Here is a 12,349-nt window from a genome sequence, read left to right as displayed (position 1 = left end):
TCCTGACTCGTTGAGTGGACAGAACCAATTCAGCAAAAACAATGAGGAGTACTTGTGGCACCTAGAGACTAAAAAATTTATTTGGGCATAAGCTTTCATGGACTAGAACCCACTTCATCAGATGCATGGAGTGGAAAATACAGTAGGAAGATATATATACATAGTACACGAAAAGATGGGGGTTGCCTTACCAATTCTAACGAGACAATTCAATTAAAGTGGGCTATTATCAACAGGAGGAAGAATCACTTTTGTAGTGATAATCAGGGTGGCCCATTTCATCTGTTCAAATAGTTTGAAATGGGCCATGCTGATTACCACTACAAAAATGATTCTTCCTCCTGTTGATAATAGCCCACTTTAATTAAATTTTCTTGTTAAAATTGGTAAGGCAACCCCCATCTTTTCGTGTACTATGTATATATATCTGCCTACTATATTTTCCACTCCATGCATCTGATGAAGTGGGTTCTAGCCCACAAAAGCTTATGCCCAAATAAATTTGTTAGTCTCTAGGTGCCACAAGTACTCCTCGTTGTTTTTGCTGATACACATGAACACGGCTACGACTCTGAAACCAGAACCAATTCAGTAGCAGTGTTGTCCAGGTTGGAAGATTATCTGTGCATATTCTAGGCCCAGTTCTGTGCCAGACCAGATCTGGCTGGAGGTTCTAGCACTGGAAACTCTGCTTGGGACAGAGGCTGTAGCAGCACAAATTGGCCTCAAGGTCCTTTATTCTTGTTCAGAGTGATCCAGGAAGGCTCTAACTCAGCCCTCCCCTTAGAGCTCCCACTGGCAGAGCTACCATGGAGCACCCTGGTAAAACCTGGGGTTGGGGAAATACCATCTGCACTCCCTTGAGGTGAATCCTGCTGGGAAACAAACAGCCTTACTGTGGGAATGGCAGTGATGGTGATTTATACCCCATTGCACCAGGCTAACTGAATGCAGCCCATTCAATGGATGTCCTGTGTGTATACTCTTCAAGAAAAAGGGCAGCGAGTGAGAGGAAAAGATAACAGCTCCTACAGGAAGGAGCTCTGCTTTTCTGGAATTCACATCCTAGGGGGCACGTAAAGTGTAAATCCTGGCCCTGCTCAGCACTCAATGTTATAGCCACTCAAGAGCCTCCCACGTGGAAGTGGTGTGTTCCAGATATTAGCAGACCTGGATTCCAACCTTAGCTTTGTTTTATGATCTTGAGCAACTCCCTTTCCCTCTCTGTGCCTCAGTTTCCCAATAACACTCACTGTCCTGTTTGAAGTGCGACAAGATCTACAGATGGGAAGTGTTGTACAACAGCTAAGCGTGATTAAAAATATATCCAAATTCAGTACACGACTCTGCGGTCCTAATTCTGCCATCAGTGATGGCCTTTGAAATAATGCAAAAAGGTGGGCCAGGACAGTGGCCAGGGAGTTTCAGACGACGAATATTTCTCACCCAGCATTCAGCTGCTTTGCAGGACTGGGTCTGAAATGTCCATGTACTCTGGGATCTCCTCTTCAACAATGGCCAATGCTGGTGCTGGGAGGGCTGAAAACTACAGAATTGATTGAATAATATTTGTTGAATGATTTTCCAATTACTTTTGTGATATTTTGCCAATCTATTATTTGAAAAATATTCACTAGGATTTTTGCTGGGCGAAGGATGGCTCTGTGCTTAAAGCCATGGCTATAGCTTCAAGCCAGGTGGGTTCAAATCCCACAATGGAAATTTTTTAATCCATCTGATGTTGTCACAACCCAATGGCCCCCTCCCTCAAGTCCCCTGGGGAAGCAGATCAGTATTGTATGTTGCTAATGCTGTTGCAGGCATTGCAAAATGTTCTGGGAAGGGTTAAAGGTATGAGAGTGGAATGAAAGGTTCCTTTGTGGGTCTCAGGTGGCTGAGGGGGGAAAGGAACGGGTTAATTTGACAATTCAGCTTGGCCTATAGATAAAGAGAAAGCTGCTCTGCTTTCAGGGTCAAGAATCAACAGTCTGCCTTGCTCTGCATGTCAAGCACCAAAAAACACAGCTGGCTGTGAGAAATAAAGACAGAAGCAAAACAAAAGCAAAACAATTTGCAGGCCTGAGATTACACATTCGCGAAGGTTGGCCGCCCAGTGAAACTCAACAGTTCGCCTTTGTGACCCTGGAGCCGGTGTGTTTTGGGGGAAGCTGAAGAAGCCACAGAAGGCCAGTCTGGACTGGTACACCGAGCATGGAGAACAAAGGTCTCTGAAGGGGACGCCCCCAAGACATCCCAGGGCTTAAAAACCCTCCCAAGAGCGGAAGCAAGTTGGAGACTTTTCAGCGGAACCCCGGATGACCTGTGCATAGGAAAGACTCCCGTCCATCCCCCTCCGTCTTCTGACAGTACACCTCAGGCCTGGCCAGCCTGGGGTAGCTTGAGTGTGAGTATGGAAGTGGGTTAGAGCTTGGGCACTAACACTTTTTCCTTCCTCCGAGTGACATGGCTGCGATTCCAGCACTCACCGCTGTTCATTTATTATTTAAATAAAGCTTTAAAATTTAGTCACATGGTGTGTTCCTGTATCTCCTCCCCAGAACGGTCCTGCAATCTCAGACTGATTGCCTGAGATCTTAGGCAGACTGGTAACAGAAATCTGTCACAATGTCTCAATCAGTAAAAGGGAGAAATAATATTTCCCTATGCTCTGCCAGAGAATAGTATAATAACCTATAAAGACTAGAATAGCTGGTCAAGATTGCACAATTATCGTGGTGACATTTACAAAATCTGAGATTCTTCTCTGTGATTTTCAGGGATGTCCCAGTTACATTATTTAAATCTGCTGTAGCTTAGCTGAAGTAAGTTCTCCATTTCTGGGTCTCTTTTATATAGCTCTTCACACAAGTATGATGTAGGTATGAAGCTCTATCAGATCAGAAAGGCAGCATTTTACAATCACTTTTCTCAGGGTTAAACTTTGACACAAGATGCCAGGTAGTGGAGAAACAGGGCTAGTGGGTGTCATTGGGCCACTCTACAATTACACAGATGTAGCTGTGGTCAGAAAAGGATGGCATGAAAACAAGAGGCAGCCCTGTTTTCATAGTCAACTCAAGTCAGTGCTCACCTTGATGAGGAAATGCAGTTGCAGGCCGGCTGCTGCTGGAATGTAAAACTCAAAGCTTTGGGAGAAAAAATAAAGTTACTTTAGGGAAAAACATCATTTTTCCTTTCATCTGAAAATGATTCATAGCTGCAGAATTTCCATAAGGTGCCAATTCAGTTAGGGTTGTCATAGAATCATAGAATATCAGGGTTGGAAGGGACCCCAGAAGGTCATCTAGTCCAACCCCCTGCTCGAAGCAGGACCAATTCCCAGTTAAATCATCCCAGCCAGGGCTTTGTCAAGCCTGACCTTAAAAACCTCTAAGGAAGGAGATTCTATCACCTCCCTAGGTAACACATTCCAGTGTTTCACCACACTCTTAGTGAAAAAGTTTTTCCTAATATCCAATCTAAACCTCCCCCACTGCCACTTGAGACCATTACTCCTCGTTCTGTCATCTGCTACCATTGAGAACAGTCTAGAGCCATCCTCTTTGGAACCCCCTTTCAGGTAGTTGAAAGCAGCTATCAAATCCCCCCTCATTCTTCTCTTCTGCAGGCTAAACAATCCCAGCTCCCTCAACCTCTCCTCATAAGTCATGTGTTCCAGTCCCCTAATCATTTTTGTTGCCCTTCGCTGGACTCTCTCCAATTTATCCACATCCTTCTTGTAGTGTGGGGCCCAAAACTGGACACAGTACTCCAGATGAGGCCTCACCAATGTCGAAAAGAGGGGAACGATCACGTCCCTCGATCTGCTCGCTATGCCCCTACTTATACATCCCAAAATGCCATTTGCCTTCTTGGCAACAAGGGCACACTGCTGACTCATATCCAGCTTCTCGTCCACTGTCACCCCTAGGTCCTTTTCCGCAGAACTGCTGCCTAGCCATTCGGTCCCTAGTATGTAGCTGTGCATTGGGTTCTTCCGTCCTAAGTGCAGGACCCTGCACTTAGCCTTATTGAACCTCATCAGATTTCTTTTGGCCCAATCCTCCAATTTGTCTAGGTCCTTCTGTATCCTATCCCTCCCCTCCAGCGTATCTACCACTCCTCCCAGTTTAGTATCATCCGCAAATTTGCTGAGAGTGCAATCCACACCATCCTCCAGATCATTTATGAAGATATTGAACAAAACTGGCCCCAGGACCGACCCTTGGGGCACTCCACTTGATACCGGCTGCCAACCAGACATGGAGCCATTGATCACTACCCGTTGAGCCCGACAATCTAGCCAGCTTTCTACCCACCTTATAGTGCATTCATCCAGCCCATACTTCCTTAACTTGCTGACAAGAGTACTGTGGGAGACCGTGTCAAAAGCTTTGCTAAAGTCAAGAAACAATACATCCACTGCTTTCCCTTCATCCACAGAACCAGTAATCTCATCATAAAAGGCGATTAGATTAGTCAGGCATGACCTTCCCTTGGTGAATCCATGCTGGCTGTTCCTGATCACTTTCCTCTCATGCAAGTGCTTCAGGATTGATTCTTTGAGGACCTGCTCCATGATTTTTCCAGGGACTGAGGTGAGGCTGACTGGCCTGTAGTTCCCAGGATCCTCCTTCTTCCCTTTTTTAAAATTGGCACTACATTAGCCTTTTTCCAGTCATCCGGGACTTCCCCGGTTCGCCACGAGTTTTCAAAGATAATGGCCAATGGCTCTGCAATCACAGCCGCCAATTCCTTCAGCACTCTCGGATGCAACTTGTCCGGCCCCATGGACTTGTGCACATCCAGCTTTTCTAAATGGTCCCTAACTACCTCTATCTCCACAGAGGGCTGGCCATCTCTTCCCCATTTTGTGATGCCCAGCGCAGCAGTCTGGGAGCTGACCTTGTCAGTGAAAACAGAGGCAAAAAAAGCATTGAGTACATCAGCTTTCTCCACATCCTCTGTCAGTAGATTGCCTCCCTCATTCAGCAAGGGGCCCACACTTTCCTTGGCTTTCTTCTTGTTGCCAACATACCTGAAGAAACCCTTCTTGTTACTCTTGACATCTCTGGCTAGCTGCAGCTCCAGGTGCGATTTGGCCCTCCTGATATCATTCCTACATGCCCGAGCAATATTTTTATACTCTTCCCTGGTCATATGTCCAACCTTCCACTTCTTGTAAGCTTCTTTTTTATGTTTAAGATCCGCTAGGATTTCACCATTAAGCCAAGCTGGTCGCCTGCCATATTTACTATTCTTTCGACTCATTGGGATGGTTTGTCCCTGTAACCTCAACAGGGATTCCTTGAAATACAGCCAGCTCTCCTGGACTCCTTTCCTCTTCAAGTTAGTTGTGGATGAGGCTGGAGAATCCTTGCTTGGGCATTCCAGGAACTGTCTCCCTGGGGACAACACTTAGATGCTTTGGGAAAGCTTGTGTGTCCTGTTTCATGGCACACAAACAGAGAAATTAGATAAAGGCATAATACTCTTGTTGGAAGGTTGCAACATTATACCATTTATCTATTAGAATCCAGAACCCTAATACACAAGAACGAAAAACAGAGAGAGAAAAAGCAGACTGCTCCCTGAGACAGAAAGGCGTAACTCACTCCACCTTGGTCTAGGCTGCCTCTTTGCAGACTGATTGCTGCTGGACCCAGATTGCACACTTCCCTACAGATCCCCCTACCTGCAATCAGGACCAGGAAACCCCCCTGACATTTTAAATGACAGCCACAATTTTAGCAGAATTTTCAATATGTCAGACTAGGAACCAGTAGCGCACTGGTCCCTCCACCTTGGTGTTTGAGCAAGAAGCCAAACTATCTTCATAAAAGAGTTAAGCTATAGAAACACAAGGGAGCCACTCCAGCACACAGAACAACAGATAAGGAGAGCAGGGCCTTGCTTGTGCCTTAACAGCCCAGAACAGTTTCTGAGGCAAGCTTTCAGCTCTGCAGTAGCATATAACAGCTCTGTCTATGACAGGACAATTTTACTCATACTTTTCTTAAGGGGGAAACAAAGCCCAGTACTCACATACATGCCACAGACACAGTGTGAGAATCATTGGTGGAATCAGCATTCATTCAACTGCCTTCAAATTCTGCAGTGGCTTCTGCTCCCCAAGAACAAAGGGATCTGCTCTGAATCTTCTCCAAGTCCTTGGGTCTCAGACAAAGGAAAAGCTCTGTTCTGCAGTCTCCACTCTGTCTGATGTTCCTCACAGCCTAGGAGCTGCAGTGACTCAGTGCTGTGGGTCACCTTCTTCTCTGCAGGAGTCAGGCCAATGGGAAGCCACAGCTGGTTGCTGCTGTGTTCTGCTTTGCTCCTTGAGGTTTAGATGCTCTCTCCAGTGACCTTTCTCTTCTGCTTCTTGGGTTTAGATAGGGGACGAGCTGCAGTGGGTCTCCGGGTCTGAATCATTGATGCCCTGCACCTGGTGCTGTGTTTGCATCAGGGCAAAGAGCTACAAAAAGAAAAGGAGTACTTGTGGCACCTTAGAGACTAACCAATTTATTTGAGCATAAGCTTTCATGAGCTACAGCTCACTTCATCGGATGCATACTGTGGAAAGTATGTATGAATGGAAAGTATGTATGTATTCATACATCCGATGAAGTGAGCTGTAGCTCACGAAAGCTTATGCTCAAATAAATTGGTTAGTCTCTAAGGTGCCACAAGTACTCTTTTCTTTTTGCGAATACAGACTAACATGGCTGTTTCTCTGAAAAAAGAGGATGGAAATGTTTCACATTCACTTTGTACTGGCGCAAATGACGGCACAAGGATCAGGATATCAGAAAATCAGGCTCCCTGTTCCCAGATCATCTCTGCTCATTCTGGTCTAGGTAAAGGGGAAGCTGCAGTCCCCAACTGTTCTCCCTGTTCTCTTGCTATGGTCAAGCCAGCAAATAAGTGGCAGCTGAGTGGTTGTTTCTGTTCCTTTGCGCTAAAATAGACAGAAAGCCACAGCTGCTCTGTGCTCTAGCGTCTCCGCTTTTCTGCTGTCTGTGTGAACCAGAAGGGACGCCACTGTCTCGGGATGAGAATGGAAACAGCTTTTCACCATCAGAGACTAAGACAGGGGCTCCATTCGTTAGGGATCAAATTCCCCCAACCTCAGGCCCAGGCACCACTTAGATGCCATGCCCATGACCTGCCAGCCTGGGCACATCTGTCAAGGTGGGAGCATCTCATTGGTTCATAGAGTGACACTCTAATATTCTCACCATTCTCTTCTAGCGACTTATTTACACAGAGTAACATTTGCTTCTGTTTTGTGAGCGCAAGCTGAACAGGGGCTTCGTTGAGCTGTGCCCAAGGACGCCCAGGGCTCTGGTTACAGCTAATTTAGCTCCCTGGAAGGGTATAAGTGGGTCCAGCTATTCCCTCCAATGTGCACTGCCTTGTTTCCCCTCAAGCATTGCCAGTCATGACCTCAACATGGAATTTATTTCCCATTGAGCCACCCATTCCCTCAGCTCTGACAGGCCATTCGAAATTCCACACAATCTTCTCTGGGCTTGGCTATTCTGAGAAGAGTCACAGAGGTTCAGGCCAAAAGGAGTCACCAGATTATCCAGTTTCACCTCCTGTGTATCACAGGTCACCAGCACCACCCAGCACCAGCACACTAAACGCAACAAACAAAATCAGATGAAAGTATTACAGTCTGCAAGAGACTTAGAAAATTGTGTGCCACAAGCAGAGAATAGGAAGGATAGCGGTGCATCAGTACCCAAGGCTGCTGCAATGGCTGGGAACTGATTATATGAGAAATACCCAGATAATCCCAGCAAGTAACCCTCACCCCACACTGCAGAGGAATGGAAAAAACAAAAACCAACCAACCCCCACCCCCACCCGCCGAAATCCCTGGCAATCTGAGCTGGGGAAAATTCCTTCCTGACCCCATTCATGGCAACCTGCTAGACCCTGAGCATATTGTGCCATCTGCAGATTTTGCTACTTCACTGTTCACTCCCCTTTCCAGATAATTAATAAACATATTAAACAACAGAGAGCCTAGTACAGACCCTTTAGGCACCCTCTATTCTCCTTAGTTTATCATTTATTCCTAGTCTTTGAGCCAGTTTCTGCGCCATGACAGAACTTTGCCTCTCACCCCAATGATTACTTAGTTTTAGCACTGTCAAGCGATTAAAAAGAATAATCAAGATTAATCACAGGATTAAAAAAATGTAATCGCGATTAAGTGCGCGATTAATCACACTGTTAAACAACAATAGAATACCATTTATTTAAATATTTTTGGATGTTTTCTACATTTTCAAATATATTGATTTCAGTTACAACACAGAATAAAAAAGAGAACAGTGCTCACTTTATATTTATTTTTGATTATAAGTATTTGCACTGTAAAAAACCCAAAATAAATAGTATTTTTCAATTCACCTAATACAAGTACTGTAGTGCAATCTCTTTATCATGAAAGTTGAACTTACAAATGTAGAATTATGTACAAACAAATGCATTCAAAAATAAAACAATGTAAAATTTTAGAGCCTGCAAGTCCACTCAGTCCTAATTCTTATTCAGCCAATTGCTAAGACAAACAAGTTTGTTTACATTTGCAGGAAATAATGCTGCCCGCTTCTTGTTTACAATAACACCTGAAAGTGGGAACAGGTGTTCACATGGCACTGTTGTAGCCGGCATCGCAAGATATTTATGTGCTAGATGTGCTAAAGATTCATATGTCCCTTCATGCTTCAATCACCATTCCAGACGACATGCGTCCATGCTGATGATGGGTTCTGCTCAATAACAACCAAAGCAGTACAAACCACTGCATTTTCATTTTCATCATTTGAATCAGATCCCATTAGCAGAAGGCTGATTTTCTTTTTTGGTGGTTCAGGTTCTGTAGTTTCTGCTTAAAAAAGCAAAGAGTGTTGCTTTTTTAAGACTTCTGAAAGCATGCTCCACACTGCGTCCCTCTTAGATATTGGAAGGCACTTCAGATTCTTACACCTTGGGTCGCTTAGAAATCTCACATTGGTACCTTCTTTGTGTTTTGTGAAATCTACAGTGAAAGTATACTTAAAACTAACATGTGCTGGGTCATCATCCGAGACTGCTATAACATGAAATATATGGCAGAATGCGGGTAAAACAGAGCAGGGGACATACCATTCTCCCACAAGGAGTTCAGTCACAAATTTAATTAACACATTCTTTTTTTAATGAGCATCATCAGCATGGAAACATGTCCTCCAGAATGGTGGGCCGAAGCATGAAGGTCCATATGATTGTTTATCATATCTGACAAGTAAATACCTTGTAATGCCAGCTACAAAAGTGCCATGCAAATGCCTGTTCTCACTTTCTGGTGAAATTGTAAATAAGAAGAGGGCCACACTGTCGTCTGTAATTGTAAACAAACTTGTTTGTCTAAGAGATTGTCTGAACAAGAAATAGGACTGAGTGGACTTGTAGGCTCTGAAGTTTTACGTTGTTTTGTTTTTGAGTGCAGTTATGTAACAAAAAAAATCTACATTTGTAAGTTGCACTTTCACAACAAAGAGATTGCACTACAGTATTTGTATGAGGTGAATTGAAAAATACTATTTCTTTTATCATTTTTACTGTGAAAATATTTGTAATAAAAATAATATGCACCTTGATTTCAATTACAACACAGCATACAATGTACATGAAAATGTAGAAAATCATCCAAAATATTTAATACATTTCAATTGGTATTCTACAGTGCAATTAAAACTGCGATTAATCGTGATTAATTTTTAAAATCCTGATTAAATTTTTTGAGTTAATCATGTGAGTTAACTGCGATTAATCGATAGCCCTACTTAGTTTCTTTACTAACCACCTAAAAGGGACTTTGTCAAAGGCTACTGAAAGGCCAAATAAATTATATTAATTGGTTCTCCTTTATCTACTATCTAGTGGATTAGAAAGACATGCTTTTCCATTGCAGAAACCATGCTGGCTAGTCCCTACCATGTCATGATCATGAAGGTGACCTATAATTCTATTTCTAATGATCATTTCCATTCCGAGTAAGGCTCACTGGTCTATTACACCCGGATCATCTAAATGTAAATGTATACATCTAGGAACAAAGAATGTTGGCCATACTTATAGGATGTGGGGGCTCTTTCCTGGGAAGCAGTGACTGAAAAAGATTTTGGGATCATGGTGGATAATCATAGAATCATAGAATATCAGGGTTGGAAGGGACCTCAGGAGGTCATGTAGTCCAACCCCTGCTCCAGGCAGGACCAACACCAACTAACTCATCCCAGACAGGGCTTTGTCAAGCCAGGCCTTAAAAACCTAAGGATGGAGATTCCACCACCTCCCTAGGTAACCCATTCCAGTGCTTCACCACCCTCCTAGTGAAATAGTGTTTCCTAATATCCAACCTAGACCTCTCCCACTGAAACTTGAGATCATTGCTCCTTGTTCTGCCATCTGCCATCACTGAGAACAGCTGCTGCTGCCTTCTTCCAGCGGCTGCCTTCTCTCTTTAGGAGACATCCAAGACTGGAATAGTAAGGGTGCTATTGGATTGGCAGAGCTGTGTGGAAGAAACTTGCAAAAGTCCTGTTTCCCAATAATACCATGTTTTGTCTAGTTCTACTGCCATTCTTTTTTTGAGAGCACTAAATTAACTTGCCCTCCCTTTCACCAAATATACGCTTTTCTAATGGTTCCTCAAATGTTTTCTTGCCTTCAAAAATGTGCTTTTCTCTGCTTGACATCAATTTCTCCCCATTCATAGAATCATAGACTATTAGGGTTGGAAGTCCAACCCTCTGCTCAAAGAAGGACCAACACCAACACCAGCAGGACCAATAATCAGCTGAACATGAGCTCCCAGTGCAATGCTATGGCCAATAGGGCTAATGTGAAGCTTGGATGCATACAAAGGAGAATCTTGACTAGAAATAGAGAGGTTATTATACCTCTAAATTTGGTGGCAGTGCGACGGCTGCTGGAATACTGCGCCCAGTTCTGGTGTCCACAATTTAAGAAGAATGTTGATAAATTGGAGAGGGGTCAGAGAAATGTAGCCCAGTGGGCCAGCTTACCTGTATTATATTCATTGCTTTGTTATTCTGCTTTATTATATTTAGTAGTAATGCAAGGAAGCTACAGGCTTTTATCCTGTAAGATTTGGCTTTAGTAGATAGTGTGAGGCTTGAGGCCTATAACCTTTGGCATAGATAAACTTAAGTAACTCATAAGTTATAGGGACCTGAAAGTGGCATGCCAGAGGGGGAATTTTGTCCAGAATACTGACATCATCAGCCACCCACAGAACATAGCTGACATAATCTTACTGGGCCTGATCTTGGGACAAGAACCTGTTAATCCTCAAGTTACAATTATAAATACCCAACTTTGGGTCAGGCTACAGAAGAGTCCTGAGAATTAGAAAACATGCCCGATAGTTTGAAATTCAACCATTTCAAAATGAAACATTGTGTCTTTTCCACTTCAAAATAACATTTTAATTTTGAACTTTAGGTATATTTATTTTTAAGGGGTGGAAAATCACTTGAAAACTAAATTAAATAAAAAACCAAAAAAAGTTTCATCTCCAATAAAAAAACCTCAGAATTAAAACAACAAAAAAAAAAGAACAAAAATAACCCTCACCCCAATTAGTTTAGTTTCAGATTTTTCATTCCGTATAGTTCTGGATGTTTTCTATCCAAAATGGAAAACAAACAAACAAACCCAACAACAACTTTTTTTTTTTTTTTTTGCTTTGGTGAAAAAAACAAAACAAAATCAGCTCTGGTTCAAAATAACGACATTTTAGTCTGGTTCCTGAGATGAAAAAAATCAAATATTTCATAGAATCATAGAATAACAGAGTTGGAAGGGACCTCTGGAGGCCATCTAGTCCAACCCCCTACCCAGAGCAGGACCAATCCCAACTAAATCATCCCAGCCAGGACTTTGTCAAGCCTGACCTTAAAAACTTCTAAGGAAGGGGATTCCACCACCTCCCTAGGTAACGCATGCCAGTGTTTCATAGAATCATAGAATCATAGAATATCAGGGTTGGAAGGGACCCCAGAAGGTCATCTAGTCCAACCCCCTGCTCGAAGCAGGACCAATTCCCAGTTAAATCATCCCAGCCAGGGCTTTGTCAAGCCTGACCTTAAAAACCTCTAAGGAAGGAGATTCTACCACCTCCCTAGGTAACGCATTCCAGTGTTTCACCACCCTCTTAGTGAAAAAGTTTTTCCTAATATCCAATCTAAACCTCCCCCACTGCAACTTGAGACCATTACTCCTAGTTCTGTCATCTGCTACCATTGAGAACAGTCTAGAGCCATCC

At 43.3% G+C, this 12,349-nt stretch overlaps 1 protein-coding gene across 4 annotated transcripts in view; it reads right to left on the bottom strand.

Moving 5' to 3' along the window:
- The window catches only part of LOC311511651 (uncharacterized protein), a 43,810-nt gene that overhangs the window by 14,483 nt on the left and 16,978 nt on the right, over positions 1-12,349 (bottom strand). For all 4 annotated transcript variants that reach the window (XR_014709310.1, XM_084612417.1, XM_084612416.1 and 1 more), the window contains one exon: positions 3,092-3,146. Coding sequence is in view for 3 of the 4 variants with exons in the window: in XM_084612417.1 (XP_084468543.1) it covers positions 3,092-3,146 (55 nt within the window). In the remaining variant the exon portion in view is untranslated. The remainder of the gene's footprint in view (positions 1-3,091; positions 3,147-12,349) is intronic.

The sequence above is a fragment of the Lepidochelys olivacea genome (assembly GCF_965140295.1).
Source record: "Lepidochelys olivacea isolate rLepOli2 genome assembly, chromosome: 23".
In the NCBI taxonomy this organism is placed as follows: domain Eukaryota; kingdom Metazoa; phylum Chordata; order Testudines; family Cheloniidae; genus Lepidochelys; species Lepidochelys olivacea.
This window is presented reverse-complemented; position numbering and strand designations above follow the sequence as displayed.